Source organism: Erithacus rubecula, assembly GCF_903797595.1.
Source record: "Erithacus rubecula genome assembly, chromosome: 6".
Taxonomy (NCBI): Eukaryota; Metazoa; Chordata; class Aves; order Passeriformes; family Muscicapidae; genus Erithacus; species Erithacus rubecula.
Window position 1 is genome coordinate 47,098,131 of NC_136688.1, and position 16,501 is coordinate 47,114,631.

Below are 16,501 nucleotides of genomic sequence, written 5' to 3' on the forward strand. Positions count from 1 at the left end.
TACACAACAGATTTGGGAAAGATGGTGATAAAAACAGCACAGTTTTTATATGGTAGAAAGGGAAAATTTAACACAACACATACATACAACATTGCCTGTGTGGTGTATTTTCAAAGAAAACCAAGTGGTACACATGCAGTAATCAAAAGTAAATAAATCATAAACATTTCCTAGCTTAGTAGCCAAATAAATGAGAATAATTCCAATACCATTTCCATAGCAGAAAAGGAATACTATCAGCTCTAATAATTTCAATTGTTCTAGAATCTTGCAACAGTTCCTGACATTCTAAAGAATGCAGCAATTATGCAACAGTTTCAGACAGAAGTGTTAATTTCTAACAGATCCCGAATGCAGTTAATACTATACCACTGTAGTGCTCAGTGGAGATCCTGCTGGTGTAGTTGTGTATGTACTGGTTAAAGACAAGTCTAGATCCATGGTTGGAGGATCTCCAAGAGGTGGAAGGGAGGAAAGGCTGTGGGACATGTCCATTTCAGCCATTGAGAAGAAAACTTCTTCCTCTAGTAGAGAATCATAGATAGTAAAGACTTATTTACTAACTAAAAAAAATTTCTAACAGAAATGCATTCTTAGGTCCAGAAATCTAACTGCTAGATAGAATAACCAGCTAAATACATCATTTACAGAAGTCCCAAGTTTTCTTGACATGAGACTAGTAGTGTCTATGGGGAGAGATTTAAATAAAAAATAAAAAAACAAAAAACCTCCTGAATATTCAAACAGTTAAATATTTCACTTTCATATTTGAATTGGTATAATTTCTATAAATTGATACATTCTCCTTTTGACAAACCAAAGTATTTCACATTAAAAATAACTAGCAAAAAAAGTACTCACATAAAATAAACTAAACACAACTATTATTCTAGATGCAATTTCCTCAACCACACATCTGAAAAGATGGCATGCTCTATGTGTTTTTAGCATGCTGCCCATTAACATAAACAGAATAGCTTTAAGGAAACACTGAACCAAGTCTAGCCTGATACTTGAACTAGTTAATTTTTTACTGAACTTTACAATTAATAGCATATAATAACTTCAGGGCAAAGCTATTTTAATACAAAATTATTAAGATTAAAAGACGAACAATCAATTTAAACCACCTTAACAACAGGTTATTTGCTATTTCGCATCATCTTTTATACTTGCCACGACTAGAAGGCGTTCTGGCACTCTCTGTCTCATAGAAGCTTTGCTCAGATGATGCTCCTGCAGATAAAGACTCTTTCCTTAAATAACGTTTCAACTCCATCTGAATCCGATACTCATCCTCCTGTTGCATTGGCCGGTTCTTCCTATCCTTATTTGACAAGTCTATCCTGCTTAGACTCTCTGAATTCAAAAAAAGGACAGAAATCCTACTGTAATCTCCTTAACAGTATGCCTGACAAAATTCAAAAATTAATCTGAAAATGAATAATTGGTGCATATATTTGCATGCGTATTTATAGACATGTCTGTTATGTATCAGATGCGTACATTTGTGCATTTTGTTGGTTTGAAGGTTTTACTTATTCCGAACAGATTACTTTCTCCAAGCCTTTAACTTCACATCCAATGAAAATATTTCAAGATTATATATGCAGTGTGTTGGCATACAATATGCACACATTTCCCTTCTCACTCAGCTCAGGACTAAGGCCACAACCTCTCTTAAAGGTTTTACTATTAAGGAATTATTAAAGTTTCAGGTTTGAAGATGACACATGGGAAACTGCATGTAATACTTCTCCAGTTGTTCAAAAACAATTAACACATCCAATAAAAACGTACATCAGTATTAGAAAAATTAAGCACTTAACCAGGATATGACATCTTTAAAAAACATTATCTACCCTAATAAATGCTGTTACATAAAATAGATAAGGGGAACAAACCAAACCACTCTCATATTTCTACTGCACTAGTAGAAACACTGCCCTTGATTCTTCACAATTACAGCCTGTTCTGTATTTTCTGTGCCTGTCACTAAAACACAGGACAAAGAAGCTAAATTCCTCCTGTGAAACAGAAGATACAAGAACCAGAATTTATATGGTCTCCTGGTTTTCCCCATCTAGAATTTCCTCATTTCTTGTATTATTATGCAGTCATGTGTCAAGCCTTATTTTTGGGCTTTTTTCATTGCTTGATATACAATTTGCAATTCAAGACAACAAATTAATCATAATCCTAACTCACAGCAGCCATAAAGCATTTTACTAATATCAGATAAAAACTCATAATAATGTATCACCACAAATTTTTTCCAATGGAGGGAACTTTTTTTTCCTTGCAAAAGTCATTTATTTGATTCTTATAATATATATTTAACTTTTACAGAATGTTCACTTGCCTGGTCCAGCAATAGCTGCTACCATGTCCAATAGAAGATGAACCTGCCTTGGTGACAGGAACAGATGCACAGAATCTATTTGTCCATCTATATCCAACTAAAAAGAAAAAGGAAGAATGCTGTCAAGAACACTCGATTTTTGTTCACACAACTTGAATCAATTATTTGGAAAATTGATTTTTATGCTGGAGAGAATACAATCATTCCACCAATATCTTCACCTTCTATACAACAAGAAATGTAATTTCTTATTTATTTCAACTTTTAGCTTTGCAGGATAAATGCAGATGTGACACGGACTACTAAATTAAAATAAATACACAATCCCATAAAAGAAAAAAAAAAAAATCAAGAATTCCATTAAACTGCTAACTTTTTTCTTTAATAATTCCCAAAGTAATAAAAAGTAAAGTTAGTTTTACTTATTAATTATTAGATACTCAAGAAATTACCTTTTGAAATAGACCTTAAAACAACAAAGGTCTTCTATTTTGTATATTTTTACTTTTGAAATTGGCAGCATTTCTCTATTTCATACCAAGGAAAATGTTATTTTACTTTTGAAGGACTCTTCTTAACTGAATAAACAAGAATGGTTAAAGATTGACTACAAATTGCTGGACATAAAAAAACCCCTCTCTACCGCAGTAGAAACTTCATTTTTTCTATAAATTGCAGTACACTATACAAAACAGGTCAGCCAATTTAAAAACTGGAAAAAGGAGAATATATTACATAGCTTTACTTATATACTCACTACCATGTCTATTTCTTTTTTGAACACTTAAATTCAGTCTCTCTCTAACATGCAGGAATTCTCATTTAACAGATTTCAGTGTGCCCTGACTCATCTGGCTATTATAAAGATGACTTTTTACAAGTATTTATTAGGTTAGAATGCAAAGAATCAACATGAAAACTATGCCAGTTCTGTTCTCCTGAGAATATTATACCCTTTTCATATGTACTTGAAAAAAAATTCTACAGAACTATTCATTTAAAGACCAGGACAGCATGACTAACCTTAGCTCCAGGAAGTACTTCATTTTGCTTTAATGTTAGGCTTAACTCCATTCTACCAATCAGCTTACAGATCTGTACAGGGTCAGAAGGAGTAATTTCTGGCAAGTTTCTTGTTAATTGTGGATGTGGCTCATAAATGATTTTTGGATTCCAGCTAGGTGAAAGCTTTGGTTCAGTTGCCTTAAAAAGTTACAGATAAAGGAGTAAGAATGCATCCCATTTTTAAGAAAAAAAATGTAAAACACAAACATTTTAAATAAGTCTATCACACAAATAATCACTTTACAAACTATAAATTTGACAAAGGCAAAAAAACATGTATTGATAACAGAAAAAACAAGGCACATAGAATGTGACACATTAAGTCTTTGAAAAAAGAACAGCAAATTCCCACAGAATCATGAATTACAGGGTTCTTAAATTTCTAGTTCTTAAAATCAAATATATTAGTGCAACATACATGATTTCATCATTTTACATCCTTATATAATGCATTTCTTTTTACCAGCTGTGTAGCTGAACACACTGGGGAGGACTTGGCCGATGCAGGAAACTCATCCCAGAAGAAAGAGACACCTGAGAGCTGCAGTAATTTGTGAGCAAAAGCTGTGGGCTGATGTACATTAATTCCAGAGCACTCATCTGCAGTTTCATCACAGTACATAGTTCTGGGAGGCAAAAAAAAGGAAATAAGGACAGTGGGTGCATGCAAATTGCTCCTTGTGCCTTTTAGCCTTTAAGTTTGTACGTGGTCTCTCTCTCCATACTTTTACACTGCAGTTCACTGTCATGAAATAAAATTCCACCACACTCTGGGAACAGGTGGAAATCTTAACTTTTCTATGGGACACCACCAGAAAACCAAGACGTGCTTCCAGTGTGAACATACCTCAGAGCACACAATAACCTGAAGTTTACAAATGTTTAAAACCAAATATATTTCATTATCATCTCTTGGTATGCATCAGTTTTGTTTGATGCTGATCTCAACACTTTGCAAGAAAATATGATTACACTTTCCCATAGCTTGAAAATAATCTATATTAAGAACCTGTATTCATGTTCAAAGTAATAAGAGAATTCACATAGGCTCTCTTGAAAGCTCATACAGAACCTAAATTCCTGCAGGGTTTGGGGTTTTTTTTTTTCAGGTCTGTGCCTTATTTTCTAAAAAGATTTAAAGTGTCTTACTCAATAGGGTCAGTTCCCTTTTCCAATTGCACACATGGCCTGACTGGCCAACAATATACACTGAATGTCCAAGAAATGTTATTCATTAACTGTAGAGGGTGCTGAAAATATATATTGGGAAAAAACAGAACTCTTCTAATTTGATGGTTAAAATAACATTATCCTAAACATGCTAAGTGAAACCTGAGTGAAGACAATGCCCACTAGCATTACAAAAGAGATGCTCAAGAGTGAGTGTCTAAATATATACTAAGAACATGTGTGTATGGGCAAAATGTATATTACAGGAAATGGCAAAAAGTGCCTCAGGAAAAAAAAATATTACCTTTCAACTCTAATTTCAAGTGCAGTTCCACTTTTCGAGTTTTCCGGCACATGTTCTATCCGTAACACAGTATCTAAAAAGGTAACTTTCACTCTTCTTAGAACTTAAAAGAGAAAACCAAAAAAAAAGTGTAGACTATTAAGTCAAGTTACTGAATGATTACTTTTGTAACTATATTAAATGGTTTTTGATTTTAAGCTCTTAATATTTACTTCAGATCTATTTCAAATTATCAATTGAGTTTAATAAGGTAACAAGACTTCAACAGACAATATAAACCCCTATTAAATGACCAATATGTACATCCCTAGCATACAACTGCTCTCCAAGGCTCAGACACTTGAGTGAGTGACAGTTCAAACCAAGTTTTTCTGTAGCTCAGTGTGGATGATCCTCAAGGAAAGTAACACCTTCACTGTGCACCATGTCTAAACAGCTGCCTGGACTGAGTAATTCCACCTCTAAATAGGACTTTAAACATTTCCCTTAGCTCACACATTTCTGCACGAGGTTCTCTACCACATAATGCAGTCATAAGCCCTTAATTTTATCCACTTAGATAAATCACCTCAAACAAAATATTTCTATCAACATGGTGGGATTATGGAGATGCATACAATGTAGCTTTGCATAAACACAGCTGAAAATACATTCTCCATTTCTCCTTCAACAGCATCACTATTAGCAATTGATTAATTACTCAGCCATCTCCAAAACCAAGACATGTCACCAATCCCTCAGGCACAAATTTGGCTGGATTTATTCTGGTGAGAACAAACACCAACTTGCCTCGAAACAGAGTTCAATCTGCCCACTGAGGGAAGTATACAAATATTTTAGGAAGTAAATGGGGCTTTTTTTCCCCCACTTCAAAATCAAGATCACTTGTTCTGCATTTCACTTTAGATTTTACAAGCAATGCTAGCAAGTGAAACTTAGTCACATAAGTCAGGACAGTTGAGATGCCATCTTGTAAAATTGAGACACAGCATAAACTAATCAAATCTCAGATGTTAATTCAAATGTCAATAATTGATTCATACCTGTTTCAATAGTTTCTGCAAACTTCTCAAGTCCTTCAAAAGGCTGGGACCCTTCTCCTTGTTCATCTGTCAATTTTTGGCTAAGACACTCTTTTGCAAGCTGCATACTACTGGTCATAAAACTTGACCAATACATAGGCTCAGAACCAGATGCTGTGGAGTAAAATAAGTCTTCATAAATTAAACATGAACTTTATGAAACTATAAAAACAAAACAGAGCAGTACATTTGGTACATACAGAAAAGAGTTTCTACAGTTTAGTAAGAAGTTATACTCAAAAACAAATTTAGTTACAATCTCTAGACTTTACTACTTTAAAATTAACATAATCTATTTATACTGCACTGGTAAGATTCTGGCATTTGAAAACGCAGTATAAACAGGATGAAATCAAGTAATCAACAGTGTAATCAATTTTCAGCAGTGGTTTAAGTAATTTAAGCACTTAAATAATTTCTGGAGTTTTTTTACTATATTGGTATGTCTTTGTAGGCATAACTGGAAAAACGATGTAAGTCCTATTTTCAAGAATTATTTCAAAGTTTCTTATTTCTCTTGAAATGTATCCTGCATGGAGAAACACTAAGCAAGATTTAAAATGTTATCTTAGCATATTTTAAATATGTTTTAAATACCTAACACAGACCCGGCATAGTAAGTAAAACATAATAAAACCCAAGAGCACAGCAGGTATTAAGCTGAACAAGTTTTTCAACAGCCAGATTAACTTAATGGACAACACATTCCTATCAGCTAATGCCAAGGCCATTGTGAGCAAATACTATAAAACTATGGATTAGAAAACTTAATCAAATTAAACTATCACACTCTAATATAAGCAGACAAAAATAAAACTAGCTCAAATACAAATGTGTTAAACAGGCAAAACATTTGAGTTAAGCATTCAGGTCTGGAAACATCCACATGGCTATAGATGTGTGATAAAACCAGCACTGTGGGTTTTTTTCTAGACTGTTTGGTCTATTATAAAACACTGTACATCAAAGAGAACTATTTGGATGCAGGTGAAGAAATAAAATTTTCTTCCTAATACTACCATTCCTTCAAAGTAATAATCTTACATCAGAAAATAACATAGCTCAAAACTTAATTCCAGTTAAACAAGTAAGGTTGACATGTAGAGTACACGTAAGCATATAAGTCATTTAAGGTAACAAGCAAAAGATGAGAGAAATTTTATGCTTTTTTTCCTTCTTTTTATGTTTAAAAAAAAATTATCTTCCATCTTATCTACACTACAAGAAGGATAGCAAATCAAAATCCTTCAGACATTCAAACAATTTTCACAACTAAAAATGCACTATGTGTTCCATAGAATTTATGGAAGATTGATGACCAGTAAAAATTTATCATCAGGACAATCTAAGCTAGATCAGTAACAAGCATCTGGATACAGACAAGCTAGAAGAACTCAAGACAATCCTCTCAGCATTATAATCAAAGTTAGTATGTATTTAGAGTGCTTAAATTCATTACTTCAAACAGCAATAGTAATTAAACTGCACTTGTTGTTCTCTAAATATACAAGAAGATGCAACTTTTAGCCCAGAGTAGACAAAGAAAGCCAGAACCTCCCATAACTCTCCCCTCCAGTCTTACACCATGGTGCTGCCCTGTTGCCACCCAAGAGCCATTACTAACACTGACTCATAGCACTGCTCACACAAAACCCAAAAACTGCAAAAACTCCTTCCCACACTTCTGTTTCTATGGGTCTGAAACAACTTGGGAGACATACAACAGTAGGAACATCAAAGCATTTCAAGTTATTTAACACAGCAAAAACTGAGTTGACAACAAACTGACAAACACCTGACAGTTTCTTTTATTAATTCTCAATTATTAATGTATGGAAGCTAAATGCTATTTTAAGTAAGGCTAAGAAATGACTAAAGCAAGGGTAGACTTTTGACCCTAAAAATCTGTAAAGAATCTCTTTTAAAATCAAAAAATAAGCCTACCCAGCCTTGGTCTTGGCCTGAAGACCATCTCTAATCCTTTTACTTCTAATGCACAGTTATCCTGCAGCAACGACCCCCACGGGACAGATAAAGAAATTGATTGGATAAATCCATCCGTGACTTCCAGAGGTGCATCAGCAGACTCCAAGATCTCATTAAGACACTAAAAAGCAATAAAATAAAATTTAAAAGTCATAACATTTTTTAAAATCACACCCATCATTTTATATCTAACAAATAAAACACTTTGATGATACTAGAAAATTAGACAAAAAAATAGACACCTTCAAGTATTTCAATTCCATTGCAATTTCAAACTACTTACCTTTCAGAATTTCTCTGTGGTGGCTGTATAATCTGTATTTTTGCACTATTAAAAAAAAAATCTGCTAATTTACACTTATAAATACTAGAATACTAGCAAAAGTTAATCTGTTCTTTCTTTGGCAGTACTTGAAGTAAACTGAAAACAAACTGACAGTAAAAGCACAAAAAGTAGCTAGTTTCTATGACAGGAGTATAGCATGCACTTTCAATGTAAAGTTCATTTTTGACTTCTCTGTGATAGTGGAACAATGGACCCAAACAATCCTCCCTTGCTGTGCCATATTTGCCATTTCTAAATCATATCTTTATAGTGGCATCATAAACACTGCTAGCACCAAGTTGCTCAAAGTACCACACCAGCTCTAATGTCCTTATTTAGGATTTTCAAGTTTTCCACAATCCTCACAAGACTCCCTTGTTGCTCTATATAGGTTTCATTACATCCATACACATGAAACATATTCTTCACACTTAGGTTAATAAAAAAGTGAGTTCCTGTCTATGCTTTGATTTTAAAATGCAGTTAAAACAAATTCTTAGATAAGAAGTACTTAGACTGCTTTAAAGAAATAAAACCCAATCTTATGCACATACCAAATTCAGTGAGTGCAACTTTCCAATGTAAACAAGACTCTACTCAAGATTGGGTTGCAATAGGACCATCTTTAACTGGCAAGAAAAAATGTGGGTTTGACCTTCCTGAGTTTTGAACAAGGACACTGATTTTACCTGAGAAAATGCATAAATTCAATGCATAAGTTTTGAAAAAAATAAGTATTTAAAAGTTGTTTCCCATTTTAATTGTATTTAAAATGTTATTCCAATCATATATAGAATAATTTAAAAATAAAGTAACTTCTCAGAAAATTACATTTTTAATTCTTATGTCTCCAGGTGCAATTTTCCCATCATATTAACTTGTTGCTCTCCTTATGTTCTTAATAACTTTGCTTTTAGAATTTTGTTTGCCTTGCATGTTCAGCTTTTCCAGTTTCTGTTCCAAAGTCCACTCAGGCAGTAAAAAAAGACACAACTTTAAAGAAACAGAACATGAACAGATCCTATAGGGAAATTATTTAGGAACCAAATAATCAACTAAAATTCAGTGACACTAAAATTCTATAAAATAAATAAAAGCTCAAACATATTTGAATTTATACTTAAGTATTATATACATGGCAATAGCATAAGGCAAAAATAATTATTAGAGATGAAAACTGTATTTTAAAATACCACAGGTTCATTTAAATTACTTGAATGAATTTACAAAGTAATTTGCTATAGCTGGAAGTAAGCTAGCTACCATATTTTGAATGAATCTGATTCAGATGTCTTTTTGCTACCCATGTGCATAATGATTAAAAAATAATGTATTTTAGTACACTGCTTATTATTTTAAAATAGAAATTTACTATCTAAAAGCAAAAATCTGAAGCACTCTTGAGCTAAATTGCTTCATAAATAGGCCAGCTGTTCCTGGAAGGAAGTAATTACAGCATTCCAAGTGAAATTTTAAAACTGAAGCACAGCTTTCCCATCAGGACTTGTTTCCATATTATTAGCCAACAGTCCACAAAAGTAGTATTAAATGTATACTAAAATTCAACCACAAACATCATGCATTACATTTTGATTCTTCTGAACATCCCCAGCCCCAAAAGACAAAGGCATTACATTAACAGTCCCAGGAATTCCTACATATCTCTACAATCTAAACACACACAATGTTTGCTAAAGTATCTACAGTGCTGAGATGAACAGAAAGTATCTGCAAAAATGGATGCCATTTAAAAATGCAGTCATCCTGGTGATTCATTGAGAACAAGGTTACAATGACTAGGGGGAAAAAAAGAGCTCTAGTACTTCCGTGACATCTGCTTTTGCAATCTGTCATACGTGAGAGTCACGTGCAGACAACCTCAAACATATAATTGTTTACAAGTGGAACAGAAAAATGTTGATCCACAAACGGGGAAGATCTCCTAAGTATTCCAGCACATTCATTTCATCACTGTGTATACGCTATGCACGCTCCATTTAGTACCGGCCCGTAGCAGCTTTGTTACTAAGTATTTTACATTTTAAATAATATCGCTTTGACTAAGAGTGCTCGATGCCCACTAGAGGGCATGACAATTCAATTAAAGCGAGGCAGCCTCACCGCAAGCCTGCCACGGAAAACAAGCTGCAGACACAGCCAGAAAAGAAAGAACAAACAAGCATACAACAAAACGAGTCCAAGCTCAAACACTGGTTACACTGAACATTCTGCAAGTGTCTGTGCCCTACCACTTCCAAACGTACTTTGACACAAACAACGTTACCTGCATTTCACACAAAAAGCATTGCCTGAAAACATCATATATTCACAAGTATTTTAAAATGTACCCTGCGTGGCCTAATACCAGTACACGCTCAAGTAAAAATGTGGTTTGGAAAACATTAAAGCAAAGGACCTAGCTCGTCATCTACGCTACCCTGCAAGTCAGTGACTGATTCACTGCAGCGCTTGTCTCCTCATGACAGACACTCGACTGAGGCAAGAATTCAGTAACAGTGGCAATTAAACCAAGAACATTTACAAAATGCTACAAACACAGTAATCCAAAGGTCTGTCTCTACAGTCTGCTGGAAACATACACATGTATGTGCATAGACACATACATCTAGAAAAACATACACGCCAGGACTGGAGTGTGACAAGCCACCTGCTGAGCAAACTCCGGCTGAAATCAGCTTTCTTTTTGTCAACAAGTAATTTCTCCACTACAAGACGAAGAAACAATCTTTATAGATCTACACTACACAGACTAAGCTCTAAGATTTCCAGCAGTTTGGGCTACACTAGCTCGTTCTCCCTGAAATAACAGCAGCTATTGCCTTCTTCCAGTTTTTGTTTCCTTTCTCATAGTTAAAAATTATGCAATCGAAGTATGGCTAGAAAAAAAATGTAAGTGTAATAAATAAGAAGACTTTTTTTTTTTTTTTTTTTTTTTTTTTTTTGTAAGTGCTAGCATATCAGACAACAGTTCCCTGGATTAAATGCCAATTATGGCTATAACTCTTTGCATAAAAGAGGTTGGCTATTGAAAATAAAGTGGGTGGCAGCCGGGGGCAGAGAATCAGCTGGTCTCTCAGACGCAGCAGGAGCCGAGGGGGTGAAGCGCCAGCATCTCTTACCCATTTATCCAGAGGGACCTGCGTCAAGGAGCCGGTGCCCTGGTAAAGATCCAGGCTGAGCTGCTCCAGGCTGAGCTTCTCCTGCAAGAAGTGGCCCAGGTACCTCTGCAGCAGGTACCTGCAGGCTCTCTTCTTGATGGACTCCGAGAAAGGCCACGGCATGGCGGCGGCTGGCCGGGGCCGCGGGGCCGGGCGGCGGGACGGGGCCGGGGCCGGGGCCGTGCGGAGAGCGGAGGCCCGAGGGAGCGCAGCGGGGCGGCCGGGCCGAGCCTGGCCCCTCGGCGCGGGCTGTGGCGGGGGCTCCCCGCTGCCGGGCGGTACCGCCGCCGCCCCTCACGCCCCGGCGGGGCGGCACTGCCCGCCTTAGGGCGCAGAGGCGCTGACAGGCAGCTCCATCCTCACTCCGACACCGCCGCCATCTTCTCGGCGGCGCGGGCGCGGAGGGGCCGCTGCAGCCGCGCTGCGAGGGCGCCGGGGTGCGGCGGGAGGGCAGCCCCTCCCCGTCAGCTCTGCGCCGCCGGGCCGATCGCGGCCGCTCGCCTCCTTCCTCCCAGCAGCCCCCCGCCGACCACCGGCACCGTGACGTGAGGGAAGTGGCGTTGCGGGCGGAGGAGGCGGGGGCGGAAGCGGCCGCGGGAGGGGGCGGCGCGGCCGGAAGGCGTCGCGCAGCCGGTGGCGCCGGGGCCGCCTCTCGGGGGAGCGGCGGGGCGGGCGCTGTCCGCCGAGCGGGGCGGGGCGGCGGGCGCGTCCGGAGCCGTGCGGGGTCGGGCGGCGGGGCCTCGGCCGCCCGCCGGCGCTGGTGGGTGCGCTGCGGGGCGCGGCGGGGGTGCGATCCGCGGGAGCGGGAGGCTGCGCAGCTCGGTATCCGGCTCCCCCGTTGCGTTCAGCTCCTTCGGAATTTGTTCGTAGGGCGAAGGTGGGGTTTGGCAGGAGGCTGCCCTGGAGCGAATGTCCCGCATGTTGCGGATCGGTGATTGGCAGCCCCGTTTCCTCCTCAGCAGCGCTCAGCCCCCGGAGCTCTCGGGGCAGCGTCCCAGGGCTTTCCCTGCTGTGCGGGCGGGTTCTTGCTCAGCTGGGGCCTCCTGGGCACTCCGGTACCGGTACCGGTACCCGCGGGGCACCGCCGGAGCCGCGACCCCGCTGGCTCTGCCCCGTTTTGGTACCGGCTGCTCGCAAACACCAGCAGCCTGGATCTCTGAAATGCATCGGCTGTTGAGCGTAAAACGTGAACAGGACCTTTATTCTTTAGTGGCGGTAACAAACAGCTGCCGTTAATTCCTAAAGTCTTTGACAAATGTTTTAGTTTCACAGACTTTGCTAAGTCTTCCTTAAGTTTACCAACAGTAGGTTTTTGGTTTCTGCTGCTATTGATTTCACTTTTTCCAGGCGTGGCTTGTCTTCCTTCTACATTCTGGATCAGCAAAGGGCAGAATTAATAACCACTGAATCGTAACAGAGTCTTATACCACAGAATGCAAAATAACTTGCCTGAGAAAAACTAACTTCAGTGATACTGATACCACTTCTAATTGTTCATGTAATCTTCTTCAGCATTTGTTCTGAATATCTTGGGTTTGAGTTCTCTAGACTGTCATTTCGTGAAAGTCAGTGGGTCTCATAGTCTGCTTTTGTTTTGGACAATGTTAAGTATGTCTGTTTAAAATATAGCTTGTGTTTTATGGTGTTAATATATGTTGAGTGAAGTGGCATAATAAATCTAAAATAAATGTTTCTATATGCAGAATGGAGACCGATTGCAATCCTATGGAGTTGCCCGATAATACAGGATTTGAAGAGGATTCTGATTATAGAGACTTCGAAGGAACAGATGTAAAAGATATGAGACTAGAAGCTGAAGCTGTTGTAAATGATGTTTTGTTTGCTGTCAGCAATATGTTTGTGTCAAAAACCCTTCCCTGTGCAGAGGATGTGGCGTATATCAATGTGGAAACCAGGGAAAGGAACAGATACTGTCTGGAGCTCACTGAAGCAGGACTCAGGGTAAACTAATTTGTTTATAATTTCTTAAACTTACTTGTTTGGAAAAACGACTATATTCAAAAGGTGCCTAAAAAAATGCTTCACTCAGCCATACATAATATGATATAAAATGAAAGTCCCCTTTTATGAAAGCCTGATCTACTTGTTTCATCTAGAAGGGGGAACTTTAGCTAGTATCTTCCAACAAAGCAAGAAGGGAAGCTAATAAAAAAACAGGAATTTATTTAAGACACAAAATGGTGATGGTAGAATCAGCAATTTGATACAGGTATGTCAATCTTTGGGTTTCTCAGGTACCCAAAGAAGTCAGTAATGCAATATCTATACAAATTTTTTTGCACCATTTGTAATTTTTGTACAGACATGTAGATGTGAGACTTCTTTTCAAAGGCTGTATTTTACTAATATTCTGAGTTTTGGACTAAAGGTATTTGAAATTGTCTTAAATACCATATAACCAGTAAGCTCCATAGCAGAAAGCAGAGACTGCAATTTAAATCCAGTATTTTTTGTTCTTATGTTACTGTACTACCCTGACAGGCAAAATCAAATGTTGTGCTTCATGTGCCAAGGTGATCATCAGCACAGAAATTTAACCACCCAATTTTTTGTTGCAGGTAGTAGCTTATGATTTTGATCAGACTGACGACAGACTGCAAACTCCATATCATGAAACTGTCTATTCCTTGTTGGACTCTCTCAGCCCTGCATATCGAGAGGTGTTTGGAAATGCATTACTACAAAGACTAGAGGCATTGAAGAAGGAAAGTCAGTCATGATTTACCCAGATATGAGGAAGATTTAGTGCCAGAAGGAATTCTTAGTATGAAGCACTGAGATCTTCCTTACAAACATCTGAAGCTTCATTTCTTACATTAAAGTCTACTTCATGCTAGTACATTATTATATAACATTTACATGTTATAGTAAGTATATTATATAACATTTTGCTACCGTGGATTTGCATATATCACACTGTTATTAAAAGCCACTTTGATAAATTGCAGAAAAAATTCCTAATTTTACCTTTTGTTGTAAATGAGCATGTAAATTGCTCCATACAGTGTTCAAAAACCTTGGTCTCTTTTCCAAGTCTTAGTATTCAAAACTTAAAAAAAATAGAGACTGAATCTTATAGATGTAAGTAGTAATTCTTTGTGTGTATGCTTACTGATAATACTGATAATTTTCATGCCTTCTTTTTGAAATAGAAAGTAACTACTTGCTCTACCCAGTTAATGAAAAAATAACTGGAAAACTTCTGCAAAGAATTCCTGCTGATTTGCTGTACATAAATCTGAAAGTTGTCATCTTTGTAGCTAGAAAGATGATTCTTCAACAGTTGAGCATTGCTTATATAGTGATGGTATCCGAGTTAAAAGTAAGGCTCAGCATTAATTGATCTGTCCTTTTCTATGGTAACCAGCAAGCTCCAAATAATACACAAGATGAACTGCTTCTATATGAATGTATTGTCTGAACCACAAATGATTAAGCACAGAATTAATGGGCTACACATTTCCTAAAAATGAAGATATCTATCCTATAAATATGTACGCTGTACTGCAACAGTTTGAGAGGCTTGGAAGGACTGTGTACTATTTTGAATGTGTGTTTACATGATGTACAGGATATACTCAAGAGTATTTTTGCATCAGCCTTTACTTTCTATAATACAGTACTTTGGTACTCCCAATTGTCATGTTTTCTCCCTTAATTGTACAGTGTCCTCTTCTAATTAATACTAAAATAAGCACTGTAATGTTACTTGCATTGTATTGGTTTGAAACCAAAGGCTGTATGAAATTTGCTAAGACTAATACAAGCTGGAAGATATAACTTGTATTTTCTACTTAAAAACTGGTACAACTCTCTTTATAAATCTATTGTTCTGCTGTAACTTTTCAAGTATGTACTGAATTCTAGACTTTTTTAAAATTAGAGTTGGGTAGAAATGCTCATACAGTTGAACTGATGTTCTGTGACATTCATACTTTTTGTATTCTTCTATTATTCTGTATTTGTGTCTTTATTTAAACAATCCTGCCATTATTCTTCTATGATTTTGTGACAAGTACATTCAGTAGCTTTTTGGAGTCACCCTTAGGGATTTATAGGTTCTGTCAGATTCCAGTGACTTCAGTAGGGCTATGTTGATTTCTGCCTGCTATAGGTTAGTCATATGGATCATACAAGCCTAGTAGAGTTTTTGTAATGGCTTTGGTTTAGCAATGTACAACTATGACAAGACAACTGTAATTAGTGCTTCTGTTTTCAAGAGCTTAATTTCATGAGTATTATCTTTTTGGGTTGAAACTTCTGAAACTAGTCCACTGCCCTAGGGTATGCTTCCATGCTCCAAAAATTGTTCATAGGCTCTCTTTTGCACACAGGTCTGTGGCATGTGGTTAGTCCTCTGTGAGGAGAATGTACTTTTGCAAATTTGTATTTGAATATTTTTCCTTGCAATTGATTTATTTGTTCAATTTCAATGACTAAAGAATTAAATAAATGGACTGGTGCATTGAAGTTTTCTTGTGTGGGGTGGAGCTACTGTAGAGTGAGAAGTAAACATCTGAAATCATCATGCCCTTAGAAAAATCTTATATAGCTGTTGAGTATTTGGAAAACTGATTGCAAACTTCTATCAGCTGAAACTTAGTCATGAAACAGCATGGTAAGGTATGTGATTGTAAAGGACTTGGAGTGTTAGAAATCAAAAATGTTAATGTGTCATTACTGAATTTTTGGGTGTTTTGTTGTTTTGGATTTGTTTGTTTGTTTGTTTTAATCTTAGAGGCGTATAAACCATTATTCTGTGTGCTTATTATAAGCATCCTTTAAAAACAAGTATTTTGTAGGTGTTAAGAAGGCGTAGAAGAAACTTGTGCCATTTCTTAAACTGCATTGCAGTGTTAACCCAAAAGTGGGACGACAGTGTCATTCCACCCCTTCTGGGGTACTGAGGATGAGCAAAATGTTCTCCTGTGCTCGTTCTGGGGCATTGCTGCTCCCGTGGAGGGAACGTCTCTGCAGCACTGAGGAGGGACAATTTCAGGTCTCCTG

General features: G+C 37.5%; 2 protein-coding genes across 6 annotated transcripts in view; one reads left to right on the forward strand and one right to left on the reverse strand.

Moving 5' to 3' along the window:
- The window catches only part of ATG2B (autophagy related 2B), a 44,426-nt gene extending 32,695 nt beyond the window's left edge, over positions 1 to 11,731 (reverse strand). For all 3 annotated transcript variants that reach the window (XM_079309566.1, XM_079309567.1, XM_079309565.1), the window contains exons 1-9: positions 11,435 to 11,731; positions 7,928 to 8,090; positions 5,945 to 6,097; positions 4,902 to 5,004; positions 3,891 to 4,053; positions 3,386 to 3,565; positions 2,363 to 2,459; positions 1,177 to 1,359; positions 370 to 524 (exon numbers count right to left, since the gene is read on the reverse strand). In XM_079309566.1, coding sequence (XP_079165692.1) covers positions 370 to 524; positions 1,177 to 1,359; positions 2,363 to 2,459; positions 3,386 to 3,565; positions 3,891 to 4,053; positions 4,902 to 5,004; positions 5,945 to 6,097; positions 7,928 to 8,090; positions 11,435 to 11,596 — 1,359 coding nt within the window. In that variant the 5' untranslated portion in view covers positions 11,597 to 11,731. The remainder of the gene's footprint in view (positions 1 to 369; positions 525 to 1,176; positions 1,360 to 2,362; positions 2,460 to 3,385; positions 3,566 to 3,890; positions 4,054 to 4,901; positions 5,005 to 5,944; positions 6,098 to 7,927; positions 8,091 to 11,434) is intronic.
- A 397-nt stretch (positions 11,732 to 12,128) lies between these two features.
- On the forward strand, positions 12,129 to 15,964 carry GSKIP (GSK3B interacting protein). 3 transcript variants are annotated; one of them, XM_079309580.1, is made up of 3 exons: positions 12,129 to 12,233; positions 13,177 to 13,435; positions 14,053 to 15,964. In XM_079309580.1, the coding sequence occupies exons 2-3, from the start codon at positions 13,178 to 13,180 to the stop codon at positions 14,212 to 14,214; spliced, it is 420 nt and encodes a 139-aa protein (XP_079165706.1). In that variant the 5' UTR covers positions 12,129 to 12,233; position 13,177; the 3' UTR covers positions 14,215 to 15,964. The 3 variants fall into 3 exon arrangements, with proteins under 3 accessions (XP_079165706.1, XP_079165705.1, XP_079165707.1); XM_079309579.1 differs by having other exon boundaries at positions 12,169 to 12,350; XM_079309581.1 differs by having other exon boundaries at positions 12,181 to 12,295.
- The last annotated feature ends 537 nt before the right edge of the window (positions 15,965 to 16,501 follow it).

Bases quoted from the DNA above. Each gene is read 5' to 3' on its own strand.
- GSKIP (XM_079309580.1), top strand. From the start codon at position 13,178: ATGGAGACCGATTGCAATCCTATGGAGTTGCCCGATAATACAGGATTT. The intron at 13,436-14,052 runs GTAAACTAATTT...TTTTTGTTGCAG, and splicing joins TCACTGAAGCAGGACTCAGG to GTAGTAGCTTATGATTTTGA.